The sequence below is a fragment of the Platalea leucorodia genome (assembly GCF_965183815.1).
Source record: "Platalea leucorodia genome assembly, chromosome: 10".
In the NCBI taxonomy this organism is placed as follows: domain Eukaryota; kingdom Metazoa; phylum Chordata; class Aves; order Pelecaniformes; family Threskiornithidae; genus Platalea; species Platalea leucorodia.
In genome coordinates, this window is record NC_138832.1 from 23,092,158 (window position 1) to 23,112,191 (window position 20,034).

The 20,034-nt window shown below is 42.7% G+C and overlaps 1 protein-coding gene across 1 annotated transcript in view; it reads right to left on the reverse strand.

Annotated features, from left to right (window-relative positions):
• Positions 1–1,342: 1,342 nt before the first annotated feature.
• LOC309595826 (vascular endothelial growth factor receptor kdr-like) overlaps positions 1,343–20,034 on the reverse strand; it is a 141,624-nt gene continuing 122,932 nt past the window's right edge. Inside the window, exons 29-30 of the mRNA XM_082323206.1 lie at positions 16,707–16,801; positions 1,343–6,815 (exon numbers count right to left, since the gene is read on the reverse strand). Coding sequence (XP_082179332.1) covers positions 6,605–6,815; positions 16,707–16,801 — 306 coding nt within the window. The 3' untranslated portion in view covers positions 1,343–6,604. The remainder of the gene's footprint in view (positions 6,816–16,706; positions 16,802–20,034) is intronic.

Below are 20,034 nucleotides of genomic sequence, written 5' to 3' on the forward strand. Positions count from 1 at the left end.
TGTTTTCCAAGGCGTGCCATAACAGAGTGCCTTCCGCAAGTGTAACTCAAGCTGTATGTGATTAATAATTCACATTTTGTGCTAAAAGCAAATCAGAGTTAATTTTGTATAGTTTCCTTCCATCATTTAATACATTAGTTTCCCCATAAAGGAGACTCTATATTGCCTAGCATGCAATGACTCATGCGTTATATAAGTAACTGAATCATTTTATAGTTTACAGAGAAGAATGTTCTTGCTCATTATGTGGATGAAAGGAGATTGCTGCATTTCAAATGACATGTATAATTTAGACACTTATTTCTAGGACTGTTTGGAACAGGGAATGAAGAGAAACTGAAATGTTTGAAGTGACTTGAGTGCTTCATACTTTTTAATGTGACTAGCAAAATATACAGACCCATAACTTCAAGACTGTGCTAATGGAAGAATGGCTCTGAAACGAACGCACTTTTTTTTCCAATAACAGTATTTATTTGAAGACGTAAGTAGAAGCTAGTATTTGTCAGTCTGTAAAACTCTGCAAAGATCTCATATTTTTTATGCCAGTAGTTACCTGCTGTGCCACCAAAATGGAAAGAGGAATGGGAAATAGTATTTCGGAAAGATTAGCCAGCTGGTAAGGAAAACGGCTTGCCTGCTGCGCTTGACTGTTGTTGGGAGATTTTTTTTTTCCTCAGCCTTCTAAATGTTAGGCCTTAACTACAAAATAAGAGCATGGAATATTCTATATTTCAACAGTGCAGAGTTTATTCAAGTGAGAATTCAGTTAACATCATTGTGGCTGTGTATTGGGAAATATTTATTTAATTGTGTTCTTTTTAGAATGTTATGGTAAGCTAAATGAAACGCGATTTCTGAAATTGTGAAGCTGAACAACCCCCAAATGCTACCATGTTCTGCAAATTATCTTCACAGAGTTACGTACTTACATGCTTTGGTGAGCGTGGGTCTTATTTAGAATGCAGAATTCTATCTCAGTCCCATTTGTTTGTTTATTTATTTTAAATTTAGCAAGACAGCAGTCTCTGCGTTTCATGAACTGTTCTGGGCGGCAGCTAGCTCTGTGTATTTCTCCAGCAAACTGGGCCAGCATTTTCTGAGATCTGTGAGTCTTTTAAGCAAATGTAGTGGTTAGATACCTCTGAGCAATGTCAGTGTGGCCGGCTTATGTCCTAAGTTTTGAACCCCCTGTAGAAATTAATGAGATCTATGCCTTGTAGAAATTAATATGAGATCTATGCCTTGTACAAATCTCTCAAAACTGTTGCATTATTAATTTATATTCTACTTCAAGGACAACACTTTCCAAGCCAAGAGATGACACAAAGAAGCCCTGGGCTGTATAAATATAGAATCTTTTTATTTTTTTGGTTAATAGATACAGTACAATTTTTGACTACATAAGAAAGCGTTGTTTTCAGTGCATACATTCTTCAGACAGACAGGAACATGGCAGACAAACATTCCTTAGTGTTTGGAGTATTACATGGCCCTTAGTTTATTTCCTTTAAGTCCCTAGTTCTGGGTTTTCCCAGTTTTCATTAGCTGCTTTGACAACTCAAGGTCCGAGGAAAAATGAATTGAGTAATAAGGCTGTGGTGGCTCTTGTGGCACGGGGTTGTTAGGCGCGCCGATGGGACACGCTCGGTGCATATCCCACCAGTCTTCTGTAACCATGGCCCTTAGGGCATCGTATTTGCTTGGTGTCCCAAGCGACCCAGTCCAGCAAGTTTTCTTTTCTACGTTAACACAATATGGAAACAACACGTATCAAACAAACAAGGCAGTGCTTGGGCTCAACACTTACATCCTGTACAGTGACTGACTCTTGATAGGGTCAAATCCAGAAGCCCTCCCTGAATTTTACTTGCATAAGATGGTGCTGGTGTCATTACCTTGGCAAAATTCTTTTTTTTTTTCTTTTTTTTTTTTTTTTTTTTTTTTTTTGTGGTGTAGTATAAAAACAGGAAAATGGATCTCGGGGTTTGGCCATTACTGTTTGCAGGGAGGGACAAAAGAATTATTGGTACTTTCTGTGTTTTCCATTCACTTAATGATAAGAAAAAAATTATAGGCTGATCTCTGAGGATGATACTGATGCTGGCTATCTCCCGTGTTCAGAAAAACCCAGTGATGCTTTATCTTGTTATGTAGCTATTTGCTAGCGATGTTTCCCTGCAAACATGTCCCGGTGTTGTCCGGGTGGTGCTGGTGGGAGCTAGAGACCATTGACCCAGGCCCACACACTGACGCTGGAATAGGGCCAGATCAAATTGTAAAGCAAGACAGGACACGGCAAGGCAGCGCCAACGCTCAGCGTGAAGGATCATTGAGAAGACAAGTCACGAACTGTTGACTGGCCAGTTACCGGCTTACATGACGACTAACGTTCCTACAGTATACAAGAGCATAAATACAAAGAGAGAAGTGCCTGGACACTTGAGGTTATCCTAGGCATTTACCAAGCAGGCTAACTGAAGAGTAGTGTTTGTATTAGTGGGATGCCTTAAGCAGAGCAGTTTACGCTTGCAGGCAGCCTTAAATGTATACATCTTCAGCCTTCAGTGGGTTTGGATTTCAGTGGTTTTGTCTGAGTCCGTTACTCAGCCTTTAGGGTTTTATCTGACCTTCCTTGAAATCCTGAGTAGATGGCGTGGGCCCAGCGCCTTGGTTAGGACCCCCTTCTTGCGAGGAGAACTTGGAAGGACCTAAGAGAAACCCCTTTGAGAAAGGACTAGGAGAAAGATGAGATTCACGTCGATATTTGCCAACCTTCGTTTTGCTCCAGATAGCAAATATTGAAAAAATTAATAGATTAAAAAGCTTCTCTTATTCAGGGAAGGATACAGAAAGGCTTCCAGACAAACCACTATAAACTAGTTTCCCTTGCCTACATTGGAAAATTTTTAATGTGAGAAAAGCTTGCTTTATGTTATCTAGTTCAGCCTCTGCAAGAGCAGAAGAGCAGGGTGAAATGAGTCCTATACCTGATCTTATTCAGAAGGCAGAGAAGAGCGATCCAAAGGGACTGTGAAGAACAAATACCAAGAAATAGATGAAAAATAAAGAAAAGAGGAGGTAGGAAACCAGATTGTTAAAAACACCAGCCTGAACAATAACATGCAGGTGAAGGCACTTATCCTTCGACACGTATGTGGCAGGTGACTGTTGGAGGGAAGACAAGACACTTCTGTGGTGAGCTCTGAGTTCCTTTGCCCTCATCCTCTGGGGTTACAAGGGAACAAAACCAGTAGGAGTAAGCATCGTTGAAGAAAACAAAGGTGCGTGTTAATACCAGATACCATTGAGCTCCGTTGGGTTTGATAAAGCAGGTAGCTGAAAGGAGTTGAATAAGAATCCCTGAGAAGTCTGAAAAAATAATAAACATCGCATCATTTAAACAATTTGGCCCCTTCTGATCCTCTAGCCAATACACCAGCCTAGAGTTAAAAACCGAGGCAGTGAAAATTCCTCGCCTTTACCTTGAGCTGTGTGGTGACACTTCCAGGAATGAGATAAACCTGCCAGATTCCTCCAGCTCCCTGTTTCCTAACTGAAACTACATAACGTGGAGAGTAAGTGAGAGGCAGAGATACTCGCAGCCAAGAGGAGAACTGCTGTGAAGTGGCACTAGTAGGGTACTGTAAACTGGAGCCTGGCCTGCAAGCATTAGTGAAGTGTTTAGTAACGATACTTAACTCTGTTATGTCTGGGTATCTCTTTCTCTTTTGACTAAAATGTTACAAATTTTACCATATAAATGAATCACTATATTTGTTTCTACTGGGTAAACTATATACATCATTTGAAGAAAAGAACAATAATTAAATTAAGGGAGGAGAGAAAAGGACAAACAAAATATTAGTAAATAAAATAAGACATATGTTCAATAATACTTTTCAGGCAATACTTTTGCTTGTTACGTTTACTATAAGGAGGAAAAAATCTTCCACTCAAAACAAACATCGGAAACACAGCTGCCCAAACATCAGTCACTTGCCATTTCCAGAAGACCCGAAGGCCGTTATTGCGGCTCGGAGGGCATCTTCGCTCTCTGAAGAAATGGCGATCAATACTGCTCAAGACGGCCGGTGATTCTGCCGCTGCAGAGGAGCCCCCGGCGTTCGGAGGGCTGTCAGTGCAACCAGCGTTTTAAAATGTGTCTTGAGCCCTTGAGCCCGCGCTCCGTTTTCACGCCATCTCCCGCGGTGCAGAAAGGCCGATAAATGCTGCCGGGCGCCAGACGGGGAGCGGGCTGCCCGCGCTCCGCTGCCGGGCCCGCTTGGGTCCCGCGCGGGGAACGCGCTTGGTGCCCCTCTGGGCGCAGAGGAGCCTCTGCGGTTCGCCCTTGGTAACGGGGAAAGATGATACGCTCAGCTCTCTTAGAAGCAGACAGTTCACACAGCAGCGTTTCCCATTCTTTTTCAAAACGGAGAGCATACTTGCAGGGTTTTTTCCCTATATGCACTTATTTTAAAGTTTATAAGCGAAGGTTTTTAAACATTGCCATTTTCTTACCCTACAGAACAAGGCACAATCACAAACCATCTCGCGCTGCCGCCGTTAACAGTAGAGCCAGACAAACTGTCTGCGCCTTTTCTTCTTTTTGCCACGTGAATAAATTATTTCCAAAAGAAGTGATTGATTATTTGATCAGAGCTATAGATAGTTAATTTACTGCTTGATAAAAAACTGATCCGATGAGCTTTCTGGGGCTCATCAGATGAATTCTTTCCCAGTAGTTTCTTCTGTTACATGACGAGCTCTACTTAATACATAGGTACTAAAATACAAAGAAGTGCAAAAATGACCATAAAGCAACTACAGACCACAGCTATCTCGCAGGTCTACTACGAACAAGGGGCTCGTGAGTCACTGCAGGCGATTTCCTTAATCCATCGAATCTGAAGTCCAGGAGAACGAGAAGTGCAGTTCCCAAGAGCCCGTCCTTCAGATGCTTTAGCATTCACAGTTAACGTGGTGTGGGGTTTGGAGATTTGGTTCCCCCTTTGATAATACCTGAGGCTTGGTTGTGTTTACTTCAATGTAACCAACTGTAACCCATCATCCAGAAATGTTGTCTTCACCGCTGCCAGGGTGTTTGGGCTGTCTTTGCCAAGGTAATGTAATAGTTTTGCAAGTGTTGGATATTTTTTTTTTCCTTTAGTTTGTAATCATGAAGATAAATTCTTTTTCTCTGAAGAAGTCAAATCAGTGTCAAGTCTAAGAAGAAAAGGAAAGGGCTGTGCAGAGCTTGGAAGAAACTGCGGAGTCATTTATAGACCTAGGTTTATAACTTGGGAGGTTACAGCCTTGACTGTCAATGAACATCTTTCTCATCCTTGCTTTTTATACTTGCAGCCTAGATACTTTTTCCCTTCTTAGATTTCTAAAGTCAACTCTGATTGTTACAGAGCACACTAAATGACAAGGATGATTCGCTTATTTTTGAAGCTGTGAGCATGTGTGGACCTGGGTACGCATACTTGCAGACCACCAGTCCCTGCCACACGCAGCCTTTGGGAGGGGGGCAACACGCTTTGAATTTCTCAAACGTGAGAATTTGTGATCCGTTCAGCCCTGCGTGATTAGGCTGCAAAAAAAAGCTTTTTTTCATCAACCCATGAAGGGTTTCGATGCAGAGGGCATTGCATATCATACAAATATTTACCTTGGCAAGGCAGTCAGAGACAAATATGTGTCACATATGTTGTTAATGAGTATTTTATGCATGTTCTCACAAACATGTGCATGCGCGCTGGGAAATTCTGTCTAGTTAAGCTTAGGAAGGTTCTTATTTAAGGCAGTGATTTTCCCTTGCAATCAAGGTTCCCTATTGCATGTATGCTAAATAAATTGCTCTTTGGACAAGGAGAAAACACAGGGAAACAGATGTAAATACGTTGTATGCCCTGGTGGCCCAAAAGGCCAGCCTGCCCCTTGATACAGGAGTGCTGTCTGCTTTCTCTGTGCCATATCATGTTTAGGAGTGTACCCTAGAGGCAGTGGAAATTATTAAATCACTAATTGTAACCAAAATATTTTGGATTTCAAAATATTTCCGAAATATTTAGGGAAGCTGAGATCCCAAGTTAAGAATGATGTTTCCATTTTGGAGTTTCCCTAAAAGCAGAATGTTAGTGTGCATGGCTGTTGTTTTCGACTGATCCCTTACAGCATCGTACTCAACAATCCCTGCAGGATGTGCGCAGGACCAGTAGAATGAATCTTGTTTTCACAGCTACCTTGACATGGCTCTTGGTGGCTTTTATGGAGCAAAATGTGAATGAAGGAACTTGTAAATCTGCAGCTGCCAATGAACGGCCCCAGCTGGGGGGGCAGGAGGGGAAGCAGTTCTGGGTTACAGCTCCTACTTAACGATTCTAATAGACAGAATTTTAATTTACTGCATATGTCGCAACAGGCCTTTAAAGATAGCCAAGAAGATGCTCTTAAAATGCTTCTATTCACATCCGCGATGTGCTAGAAGAAACACATGAACCATTGTCCTGTCAGATTTCCCTTCCGTTTTTACCCAGCCTCTGTAAGAATCCAGCGTGGCTGAGAGAGGTGCAAGACGCCCTGTGTCAGGCTGGGCTGGTTACACTGGAGGGGCCGAGTAGTGAATGACGGAGTTGTAATCTGGGGGCGGGCTGTGGCATTCCAGGTTTGGATCCATAGGAAGGAGAACAGAGTCTTCCAGCGTGAAGTCCATGGTGTCCTCTTCTACCTGTACTGCTGGCTGGTATTTGACAGCCTCGCGCTCGTGATCGGATAATATGGATTCTTTGCTCTTGCTGACAGCTCTCCGCCTGTCGGGAACAAACAGCATAATATATTGACATTGATCTTGTCTCTATAAGGTTTTGTCTCTATGTATAATTAATGGTCAAAATTGTTTTTTAAAAAATAAATATATAAAGCATTTCAATTTACCTTTGCGGCATCCTGTAAGACAGTGACATTTTACAGATTGGATCAGGGAACTGAATTAGGTATTTCAAATAACTCCATGTTTTAAAAGTTGATGTAGGAGTAAATCCAGGAGTCCTGTTGCCCTGTCGTCTTAGCTTACCGCATTTCAGTGCACTATATATATCTTAAGTTGTACCTGTCCTATACATGCAATAGTATTCCCTTATTGCTCTGATGCAGGTCAGTAAAAATTTGGCTTTTTTGAAAGCGGAACTGAAGGCTATGACTTTTCTTTAAATATAATAAAGGATGAAATAATGAATAATCTGTGACAGACTCTAATTTAAAATGATACTGAAAGCAAGAGTGTGTGTTGAACACACTCTTGCAGTGTGGGGCAAAATCTTCCTTATAATCTCTAGACCTTTAAAATTACTGAGCAGTACGCTAGTGAAGGGCAGCGCTTCTCAGCATTACAACTGCTGGCCTGTAACTGATGCCATTAAAGAGAGCCAGCTTTCATTTTCTGCTGTCTTCTCTTATTATAGGTGATGAAGGCGGTGGGAGAGAAGCAACTTACATCACATGGAGCAACCTCAATGTTAAAAGTAGGAGAACCCTGGAGAGGATTTGTATCACAAGGTGACCTCGAGGAACAGCGAGTGTTGCGGAGAAGAGAAAAAGGTACTTTCTGTTGTAGGCTGCCTTAAAAATAATGTTCTGTTAAGCCTGGTTTCTTCCACCTGAGGAATTCATTGGAAGAGGTCTGGATAATTTAGGGTTGGTTCTCAAAAGGATCCCAATGTGAGAATGGTTTTTGAACTTCGCTTTCCGCAGGGACCCTGTAACATGCGTCTCTTTGGAATAAGCCTCCCTCACCGACTGACGGTGGCATCGCTCGTGTCTCAGTTCAGAATGGCTTATGAATGTGCCGGGGAGAATTTAAAATCAGGCAGGGCTCAAGCACTTTGTGTGTATATTTCATGTGTGTTTAAAGGGGAACAAAGCTACATTCTAATGACCCCAAACCAAATCCGAATATTCAACAGTTCATCAAATAATTGAATAACTCATTACATGTATTTCATTTGTGCTGCTGCAGTGCTTACAGTCCCCAGCAGCTGATCAGGGATTCAGAGTGTGGGGCTTTAGAAAGAAAGCAAAGCCCGTTCCTGCTCCCGGAAACAAAACAACAGCGAAGAGACAGATACAGTAATTGGGGGAAGGAGAACAAAAATCACAAATAGGCAAAGTAGCAGATCCAAGACACCAACTGTGCGCGCTGTCATGTTGCAGGCTTAAGAGCAGGTTGATGCTTGGCATGACGGAATTGTAACACACAGTAGGCCCAACTCCTTTCAACTATGAAAGGGTAAACACATCCTGCTCGATTATGCTGCTGTGACTTTAGAAGTTGTGTTATCTTGCCTCTGAATCTGGAACCTGTCAAAAGCTTCAGTTTTCCCACAAGCCACAGATATTCTCAGCCTGGCTGACAAAACTAGTGTCAGTATCTGCGCTTAAAATTGTTGCTAATTCTGGAAAGATCACGAGTGTGTCACGGAGCACTGGCTAGAGTAGAACACTGGTTGATGATCTGTGCACAACCTCACTGAACAGCCCGTAGGGTCCATCTGTGCATTATCTATCCCTGTAGTTCTCTTCTTGGGGGAGTGTGTGGAGGAGGTGATGCTCTGTATATCACAGTCCGTAAAACCAGTCATTCTAAGCCAGGAGCTGAGATGTTCAGCCAAATTCAGACATAAACAGCTGTGATTCTAACCGGCTGCAATGGGAGACTGGCTGCTTTGTAGCTGGCCTGATTTGAGCGTGCGATGGTGGCTTTCCACAGCATGTTTGCATCTCCAGCTTTGTCTCTAGGAAGTGAACCCAGGACCCCTGAGCTGTAAGAGCCAGCCCACCATGTCTTGCACGTCTAGAATAAACTTGGGTTCTGTGACTTCTAAAATGCAAAGGCAGAGATTATAGATTAAAGCTTAATGTTACTGTGCTTTTAGACCTGCTCAAGGCGTTGATACCAAACCTGTTGAGTGGCAAAGCAGAAATTCTAAAATAAATAGTAACCCTGAGAACTTCAACAAAAATGTAGTGCATTCGGCTTCCACAATCTAAGTTTTTCTTCTTTGTCCAGAGAAAAATGTGAGTGGAAACTTCTGTATACTATACATTTGGCAGCTGTCTCTTTCTGTACACACACACTTTCTCTGTAGATAAATTCTTCCCTGGCATGAGCAATGGAACCACAACTTGGCTTCACTCTTTATTTATGTATTTTTCTTTTTGTTGCTCAGTTCTATTGACTCGTGTCAGACAATTCCATGGATGTTCTGGCTTCTAATTTGCCAGGTATTAAAGTTGTCAGTGGAGACAGAGAGAAGCTTGAAAGTATCTGTTTAACTTGGCCCCCAGCCTGGCATATCTCAGTGTGCTGGAGAAAAAGAAATGTTATTAGGGTTTAGTTGGGCCACACAATGGGAAATTTTCAGACCCGTGTAGAGTCCCAGCAAACGTTCTTGTTAGGTTTCTGCCCCTGTAGGTCAGGAGACTGGATATCTGGGAATAACTCTGCCTATCGCTGAAATCGTGCTGGTGTTTGAAGAAGGACTCTTAAATGCTGACATCTAATATTTGCTCCAAAGACAGAAAGCTGATGAGTTAGGTCAGAAGCAAGTTTTGTCATTAGCTGTCTCATGGCAGACCAAAATGCAATTAACTTTCAAAACTATTCCTTTCTTCTAAATGCATTTCCTAAATTAAAGCTATCTAAGGGTCTTTGCATTTTTCCTTTTAATGCTCTATATTACTGACACTTCAATCTACACTGTTCATGCTCAGCAACAGAGAAATGTACACATGCTTGGACTGTATATTGGAAAACGAGACTGCAGCATCCCTTTTCCGTCTGTCCTTGAAATCTCATTTGCTACTTAAAGTGCCACACTGAATCAGACATCAGTCTTGCCTCTGGCAGTGGTCAGTACTTGATGCTTCAGAGGAGAGCAAAAACCCCTTTATGCTCTGAGGCTCTTGTACTACCCTGTATAAGATAGAAAATTTCTCCCTGAGCCCCACCGATAAATGTTTTCTGACTGAAGGCATTAGATTTGATTAATCACACAATTAGGCAGTTACAGAAGTTAATAATGGTTATGTAATTAAATAATTTCATTAAAAGCTAGCCATTACTTGGTTCAGTGCTTCCCCTGGGTTGGCATTACGGTGCCCCAAAAGGTATTGCCTTGCTGATTTTGCCTCTGCCTGACTTCTGAGTGCTGCAGCTGCAGGAGGCGATAAAAGAGATGTTCGGTTTTGATAAATCTGCTCATAACTGTGAAAGTCTCAGCCCAGTCCCACTTGACCGCTAGTATTCTCGCCACGGCACAATACTGAAGATTAGGCACGTGAATACCGTGACATTCAGCTGAAACACATTTGCTCACTGACCCGAGCTGGTCACGTTTTACACAATGACCAACCTGAAAACTCGTTTGTCCTTGCAAGAATGTGTGCCGTTTGGGGCAGGATAAGGGGACGGATGAGAATCTGAACACTGCCATTTCCTGACCTCCAACAGATTTTGTAACCTAAAGGACCCTCTTTGATAACTTGCACGTTTCTGGGGAGTGCTGGTTGGGGAAACGTTTCACAGAATGCGGTGAGCTGGCTTCAGCCTTGTTTCATAGGCTGGGACTAGAGTTAGCCAAGGCGGAGCACTGGACTCCTCTCTTTCAGAAAGGTACCTACAAGCTGGGGAGGCTTATGGGGGGAAGTACAAAGGTGGTGAAAGCACTGGAGGAACCAATACGAGAAGATTAGTAGAATGCAAATCGATAACAGCAAGGCAACTAAGAGGGACATTCATAATTACCAGCAAATCCTGCTACACTTCAGGCTGTATTTCTATAGAGTCCCTCAGCCTGGTGCCAGTGTCGAGTCTGTTAGATATAAAATCAAATGAGGTGGAGGAACATACTGGTGTGGACCCGGTGATGGTAACTGAAAGCCTGCCAGGTCTGTAAATAGGGCTGTATCAAGCAGCCTGATCGCTACAGAGCTTGGGCTCTGTGCTGTGCCGTGCGTGTCGTGTGTCTGCGTGGGGCCGCAATACGGTCAGGGCGACTCGTGACCCAGGCACGAGCTTGGACTAGTGCGTTTTAGCGTGGTACTGTGGGTAGTGAACAGTTCCCGTTTCTACTGTGCTATCTGAGATTTCCTGGTACAGATGAAGCTGAAAAGTCTAGTAATTAAACTAGATGAGGGAAAAGTTAGCCTGAATATTAAGTAATCTTTCACAATCTTTTTTAAGTTTTCTGGAGACGTGTCAAAGTTGTTTAGCAGATACCACAGAGGATAATCCTGTAATAGCTAGAAGGCCTGAATGACCTAATGAGACTTTTTCATCCTGCTGTATGAACCAGAGATTTTGGTTAGGGTAGAAAAGTACTGAAATCATCAAAGAGCTGGGAAATCGTTACTGGAGCTGTTTATTTTATGTGAGAAGGAGCCAGTTTCTGTAGGCCTAAATCTCAGGGTCAAGGACTTGAAGAGGAGCACGGAGAGAAAGAGATGACTGCAGGAAAATCATCCTGTCCGGTGAGGGACTACAGTACCAAGCACAGCCCTTATTCCCAGTGCTTTGCAATAGGACGCCCAAGTATCTTGCCCTCAATAGGAAAAACTAATAGACTATGGAGAAATCCTGGCCTTGTTCAGAACCTGTATTTAGGGAAAGATGAGAAACTGGGCTGAGCGTTGCCAAGTAGAGCAGTTTGTCTCATGACCACATCTCGTCATAACACGTAGGAGCTTCAGGGCTTTGTAACGGCTTTCATAGGTGTTTAATGAGGCACAGGGTAAGAGTGATTAATTTTTAAAAATTTTTCTGCAATGAAAGAAATAAAAGGGTTATTTTTTCTTCTGATAGTTATGACTGAGTCACAGTTTGCTTTAATACATTTTAGACGGGGTGCTGTGCAGTAAAAATATGATCCTATGTTCCCCTCTGGCAGTATCAATGCATCAGTAGTCTACTGGCATGGAGAACTCAAGGCGTTAGGATCAAAAATTCATTCTTTTGAAGCACTTCTAAATACAAAGCACAGCTAGCATAGAATTGTAACAGGCCAAAGCCACCCACTAATTAAGTATGTGCCCCCTCGCACGTGCGGCTGAGTTGGTCAGCGGTTCCTGACATTAGCTCCAGTGCGCAAAATGCAGTGAGATGGAAAGCACTGCGGTCAAAACCAAGCTGGGGACCAGAGTCTTTCACAATTCTCCTTTTACTCCTTGCCCCTGTTAGCATATTGTATAATCCTAGAAAAAAGTGGCTTATATAACTCCCGAGTAGCTACTCATTCAAAGTTACTTATTTTGGAGAGCTTAAGTCGGGTCATAGTGCAGGGTGCTGCATGACACAACAGTAAGTACATGTGCTATCTCAGCGTGCTGATCACAGAAGAAAAATCTTCTGAAACTAAGTTCTGCTATGGAGCAAACATATTTCCGTGCCTCACTTTTCTGAGATGCTGCAAAAGGATTCTAGCCCGATCAGCTGGGTTGCATTTTTGGTTGACACCTTGCATTTGGACATGAACGCCTGGTGCTCCTGAGCAAAATCAGTTTGTTTCAATATTACTGCCTTGCTTTAGGCCCAGTTTGGCTTTGGCAAAGGCAGAGCCCTCAGTGATGTGATCTGGATGCAGCATCCAGAGCCCAGAGCGTATCAGCTGAGCCTCGGTCAGTTGGTGTCATGGGACTTGGCCAGAACAGAGAAGTAATTTCAGAGCAGCTGAGGATAATTGGGAAAAGGGAAAAGGATGGAGGGAGGACAACTGAGCAGATATCAAACCTATTTGTGCTGGTTTTGGCTCCGTAGAGTTAATTTTCTTCGTAATAGCTGGTATGGGGCTATGGTTTGGATTTGTGCTGGAAGCAGTGTTGGTAACGCAGGGGTGTTTCAGCTGTTGCTGAGCAGTGCTCACACACAGTCAAGGCCTTTTTGGCTCCTCACCCCGCCAGCGAGGAGGCTGGGGGGCACAAGGAGCTGGGAGGGGACACGGCCGGGACAGCTGACCCCAACGACCCCAGGGATATCCCACGCCGTATGGCGTCGCGCTCAGCACGGAAAGCTGGGGAAGGAGGAGGAAGGGGGGGACGTTCGGAGCGATGGCATTTGTCTTCCCAAGTCCCCGTTACGCGTGATGGAGCCCCGCAGTCCTGGGGACGGCTGAGCACCTGCCTGCCTGTGGGAAGCGGGGAATGAATTCCCTGCTTTGCTCTGCTTGCGTGTTCGGCTTTCGCTCTACCTATTAAACTGTCTTTATCTCAGCCCACGACTTTTCTCGCTTTTACCCTTCCGATTCTCTCCCCCATCCCACCGGGGGGGAGTGAGCGAGCGGCTGGGTGGGGCTTAGTCACCGGCTGGGGTTAAACCATGACACTATTATAATTTTAAAAAATAACTTGATTATAGAGTCTCTGGGAGAATTTTAAAGCAGTGCTTGGCAGCGGCCTGTTAATATTACGAGATGAAACCTGACACCAGAGTCATCCCATCATTAATCCCCTCTGTGCTGGATGTGCTTCCTTGAATACTAACTCCCGTGTCATCAGCCCGGTCAATCTTTCTGTCCCTCACTACAGCTACTGTTGTGGCTTTATACTTTAGCAGTACAAAATGCTTGGAGCTCAGAAATGGTTAGTCCAGTCTAAGAGTAGTCCCAGGCCCAGAGTATCAGATTCATCTTCAATAAACTCTTGACACTGACACTCCGTGGTGTGTAGTGTTGCCAAATTTTAAACTCGACAGAGAAATGAATGCAAGATAAATAAACTGCAAGATTTTGGCAAAAATCATAAATGCAGCCACCCTGGTTTAGAAAACATGCTAAGCCTTTGAACAGTTTTGTTTTAGAAAAGGAAGACTGTTTGAAAAGGATCCAGGGTAAATGTTTTTGGTAGAGAGAGAGATACACAATTAACAAGGGTGACTTTATCTCCCCTATTAAACCAGCACTCTCTTCTGACCTCTCCTAGACTAATCTATATGCTTTTGAGGCTTGTTTTTCAAGCTAGTAGTGCAGGAGTGCCAAGGGGTATCGTGTCCTCGAACGAGAGGGCATCAGGATGCTCTGTGACTATGTAAAAAATGTTATTTGTGCCAATGATAGTCTGCAAGATTAAAAAAAAAGCTGACAAAATAGCTTTCTCAGCTGGACCTCGAACACTCAATGAAGGATGTGGCCAAGAAAAAAAAGACACCTCTGTCTGCTCAATGGTAGCTAGGGTCCTGGGAATAAGGAGACAACAAACACAGCTTGCTGCAGGGTTTGCTTTTATAGCAGACGTCTGTTGAGATGGTCTTTCGCGGCCTGGCTGGCACAGAAAGTATCGGGTATCTCAGGATGAAAGGAGTCCCTATGGAGGTGTTGACTGTAGGTGGGGAGAGCCCCAGATGGTGTGGTCGGGCAGAGATTCACTGAGCCCAGCAGAGCCGTGTTGCTTCACGTTCACTCCCAGTGGGCCTGATAGCAGTTCAGAAGGGTTTCCTGGAAATCTCGAAAGAACAGGCTGTTACGGAATTTTTGTGTTTCTGCATCTGGCTGGATGTTGATTTTTCTGATTTTCAGCAGAAAGCCTGGAAGGAGGAGAGGGAGAACCTTCCTCTGCCAACTGTGTATCCAAATGGGGGAAACGCAGTAGGGGAAACAGCAGTCAGAGCTGATCGACAGAAATCTTCAGAAGGATAAATCCTATCAGGGAGGCTGTGTGTGTGTGTGTGTATGTGTTGGATTTGTGTCAACGTGACATCATGCAGAAAAGAGAGGTAAATCAGCCCAGGTAAAGCACCATAGCAATGCAGCTCCTGACATTTGAGCTCCTTTTTTTAGAGCTGGTGCCATTTGGTCTCCATAGCAATGCACTGTGCTGGGCAGAAATCCTCTCAGCCTGTGCCCAGGAGAAAAACACAGAACCGTATCTAGATCTCTGCTAACCCCCCAACAGGTACAACACTGGGACAGTACTACAGGGGAAATACTGCTGAACAACATTATTCCTGAAGCCATGCTCCTATCCAGCGGAGTCTGTAGCATTTGAATGCTCCCTGTTAGTGCTGCAAGGCTCTCTAGCCTTCCTTGCGTAACCTTTTCCCTTTTCCCCTTTCTCCTTCGCTCCTGCCTCCAAACATCTAGGAATTTATGGTTTTAAGGCCTGAAAAGACAAGGCAAGCTCCTTCCATCTTGCTTTCCTCTCGGGTGAGGGAATTAGCCCCTCTGAAATTCTGTTAGATTCTGGCTATGCACTTCCATGTGAGCTCTCCCGTACTGTGCAGAAATTGCACTGGTTTTTTTCTCGTCTGTCATTTCTCTTTAATGTAGAAAAATGGTGCCTTGATGTAGAACAAGCAATTGCTCTGGTGGGAAAGATTGTAAAGCTTAATACAGAGGAAACTAATAGAAATCTCATCAATCGATTTCAGAGAAAACTCTAGGCAATTCAGTGAAGGTCTAATTAGCTCAATTAACTGAGTAGACGTGGAATTCCTTGCTACAGAATTGTTTCTTTTTCAATATTTTGGGTAGCTATCCTTTGAATTTCTACAAGTTGATATTCGAATCAGTAAAATGGGTTCCTATTGTTATTATACTTGTCTAGGAAGGTGGAGAAGACCTATTTCACTACTAGGTCAACTGAAGACCTGTTTCACTACTAGGTCAACTCTCTGCCTGTGCCTCATTATTGCAGAAATATAAAGAACTGTGAGCTAACTGTTAGCTAGAAGCTAAATATCTGCTTTTATTCTTTTGCAATTGTCTGTACTATGAATGGATAAACATATAGCAAACACTGGCACAGCCTCTGTTTGTAAACCAAATATGAACAATATAATTCATGGGATCATGAAGGTGGTAGGACTAAGGGACTTCTCTGTAGGACTGTCTTCATAGCTATAATAAAGCAAATGTAGAAATCGCAGTTCTGGTAAATGTACTTGCTTTGCAGGGCTTATACTACACTTTACTATACATGCCTTCTTCACTTTTCTCACATCCCGTCAATTGTGAAGGTGCCAGCCCATCTGTATGTCTAAATTTAAACATAGCTGTGTTAGATGCTGGTATAATTATAAATGTTATTTTCTGGATTAATAAATCAAGTTCTTCAACCTTTGTTCCATCAGTACAGGTGAACGCTGGAGAGGCAGTCAGGAAACAGCTAAAGTAGATATGCACGTTCACGGCTCTTTTGCTCCTGTCGTTTGCCATGTGCAGCATATTCTGCCCCAGGAGACCAGATCACGAACAGGAGCCACCAGCTTCACTAGAGAGCACTCGCTTGTTCTTTTGAATGTGATTCAGAATCACAAGGCAACTTGGCGTTTTGGAAGGAGAGTTAAATCAGTTGACGAGACATTATGTGCTCAAAGCTGATGAAATGAGTTTTCATTTTTATCACATGAATCAACATTTTTCATGTTAATTAAGTTTCCTGTAACTTAAATGTGCAGCATTCCTTTCAGAGACCAGCAGCTCTTTCATTTTCAACTTCTTTCTGGAAGCAAGGTTTACATTATGACTTTCTTGATCTTAAAATACATTAACCATGGTCTTTCAGTTATAGTACTGAAATAGAGAGTTGATTCTCCTTCTAGCTCGTTTAGATAGTCTAACAGTTCTCGTTTTGGAATCGGAAACAAAATTGCAAATTTTGAAAGCATTTTCCTGAATGGGACACTGTCTTCAAAAGAAATATCCAAAAGTACTCACGCTAGAGCCATGATCCCATAAGGCCAAGAACGGATTTCCAGCCTCTTCGGGCTTTTTATCTCATCTGATGTCAACACCATCCCACTGTCCGACTCCTGAGTAGCAAAAGGAAGAGAACGTCAGCAGAGCGCCAAACGATCATGACAGCATGGAGCACTTTTAAATTAAAAAAATGGGTTGCCACGGGGAGAGCGTGGAGAAGAGTCAGACTAAACCACTATTAAAGTCAGAAGGAAAGCCAAGGAGCTAGTTAGAATAGCAAATTCCAGGTACCTTATCTTGTGATGATATTGCTTTTAGGCAAGTTGATAGAACTTCACCTTATAAAACTGTCTCCAGCTACAGAGCAGAGAAAGCAAGGGCAGGAGAATGCAACTTCTCCTTCACCGTGGCCTGCAGAGGCTGGGGCTCCCGGTCTACGCAGTTATCTGGGAGAGACTGCCAACAAGGTGGCCGTCCGTAGCTGTTGTAGTGTTATGTACTGATCCTTGCGTACTGGAACTAAGGTAGGAGCTACCAGCTATTCTGTGTAATCACAAGATTCCAACCAACAACCTGGAGAGCAAATGTTTGCATCAAAACCCTCAATTGTGTGCTATTTAGTGAAGTGCTTAACACATAGATATGTCCAGTTGGTGTATGAAATAAGCCCATTCTTCAGAATATTCTCTTCTCAGGGTCTATATTATCCGTATTTATCCAAGTGTTCCTGGTAATGCTGCTATTTAGCCTGAGAACATTTGCCTTGTTTTTGTGACGATAAAATTTTTGAGCTGTATTTTGAAAGAGCACCCTTAAAATGAACATATCAAAAAATAATTTGACATTTTCAAACTTGAAATTGATATTAAGCATGGCATATGGATACCATCTAGGTAGGATAGCCGAGATATGAAGGGACAGAAATTCAAAAAGAATATATCCAGTAATACTGGCTAGGCTCCTCAGCGAAAAAGTGCCCTAAATACCTCCCAGAAATACGCTACTAGAAACATTGAAATTTTAAGGAAATGGAAGTTCAGCATCATTTTGGCAAATCCAGGTGCTTTGCAAAGATACGTAGCCTAAAAGGCTCATTGTACTTTGGTTACGGATTTTTTTATGAGCTGTCCAACAAAACTGTCTTCATTAGTTTTAAAGTTGAGGTTGTGATTCCGCTGCGCTTAAAGTTGAGTCTCGAGGTTGCAAATAAGAGCAAGTTGTTATTGTGCTAAGGCTACACAAGTTCACAGACATGCACAGTCCTTGTTTTAAGTAATTTAAAATATTAAATGTTCGGGGGGGGGGGCGTTCCTTTGCATTTGAAATATTTTGTGATGCTGGAAGGTTGCATGCCTGTGTGTCTGTCACAACCAAGAAAGCAAAAGGCCTCAACGTGGGAAGTGGAACTCTAGCTAGTCTTATTTTACCATTCAAACTGAGTGAAACAGAGGAAATAATCCCACCAAACAATAAGTAAAAATCAAAAGCTTTTTTCTAAATGCTTTGGTGATGTATCACTTGTTAATAAGATCAGTCTGGAAACTGGTTTTCAAAGTATAAAGTAAAATCCTAAGTTAATTAAGTCTGTCAAAAACTCAGTAGAACCTAGCTTTTCTCTCTGGTTTTTTATCTTGACTCTTTTTCTCTTAAAATCTGTGGTCTAGAAACAATTTATCTGAGTGCTGCTTTGCATTTTGCTTACAGAAGAACTGTTAAAAGAGTATCAACAGAGACTACAGATAAGTAGCACAATTGCAGGAGGGTGTGGTAGAGCAATTTGAGAGCTCCTGGGCAACTCTTTGAAATAACGACCTCATCAGTATTAATGCCTTGATATTTGAGATAATTTTAGTAACCCTAGTGCACTTACTTTGTCCAAAAGTAGATCACACCATAATTTTGCTTTAAAAGATCCTCATTGAAATATCACATTTATTTCTGATCTGTTAATGTATTATTTCCCTTTTTGGAAACTTTCCCCCCTTCATGTAAGGACTTACTTTAAAATGCCAGGAATAGGGAGCATTTAGGACAGTAATGCTCATGCTGGCAGCAGTAATCTCTTACTGATACCGGATCTATCTAGTAAATGTCTTTGATTGAGAGGGACAGATTTTTATCCTGTAAGAGGAAAGATGCAGGAGCTAGAGAAAATTCTAAGCCTTCTAATCCCTAAGATGCACTGATAAAGGCACAGAAATGACATCTGGCAAAATACTAGGGAATAATGGGCATCAATTCGTGCGAACAGGAGAACAGATGAGAAATACACTGTATTTGTCAAGGATATGAAATATGTTCAGGACAAGTTGTAGCTAGAGCCTTGACCCTTCCCGAGGAGCTGGTCTGAGGAATGGCTCTGTCCAAGAGGAGGTCTTGGAGCGTGGGGGACGGTTCCCTGACCAGCAGAGTAGCCAGGCCAGCTTGTTTCTATAAAACTATGCAAATTTCTTTTCTTTCTGCTCTGGCCGTCTGATGCTTGCCCTCTTCCTCTGTTAGAAGGTTTCCCGAGGGCTTCATGCTTCCTCCCTAAACTTCGATCTGCTTCAAACATGCATGTGTTACAGAGATCCCTCCGTAGTGGCACAGCATCTGTCATTGAGGCAAGTGGTGTGGACCGTATATGGCACTGCAGGCAGCGAGTACCTGAACCACAGAGGAAATTCATGACTTGGGTTGTTTGTTGGGTTGGGTTTTTTTCTCTCTCTTTTTTTTTTTTTTTTTTTTAAATAAGGAAGAAAAAGTAGGAAAAAAACCCTACACCCTTGGAATCTGTAATTTCAGAAGATGCCAACAAGCAGAACCATCATTCTGTAACAAAACAAGCTTTTGTTTTCCACTGGAGTGAAAAATGAAACTGTTCAACACCCTCCCACCCTGCAGCGCCATTAAACTAGCAATAAATATGTCACTTAGGGTGGGGAAAATCCAGGGTTAAAGCCCTTTGTGTGAATCAAGTAGAGCAGGAACTTAAATCTTCATCTTGTTCATCCAGAACTGAATACCCTCACCACCACCAAGTTACTGGCTGTCTCAGCCACCCAGAATGTGTTCTGGACAAATTTCCTTCAAAAGGCTCCATTTCAATGAGCTGCCATTTTTCTTACGGGGGAAAAAACATATTGAAATCTGTAATATAAAGCCCCTTAATCTGATCAAAGCCTGGATAATCATGCATGAGCTTCTCTTTAAATTATTTGTTCAACTAAATGCAGGTCCCTCTTTGGTGTCACACAGACCTACGTGTGAGATGCTAGGGCCAACTCTTCTGCTTGATTTAAAGCTTTTTCTTACCAAACAGATTTCAAAAGCTCTAATAACTGTTTCTGGTGCTGGTGACAAGTGA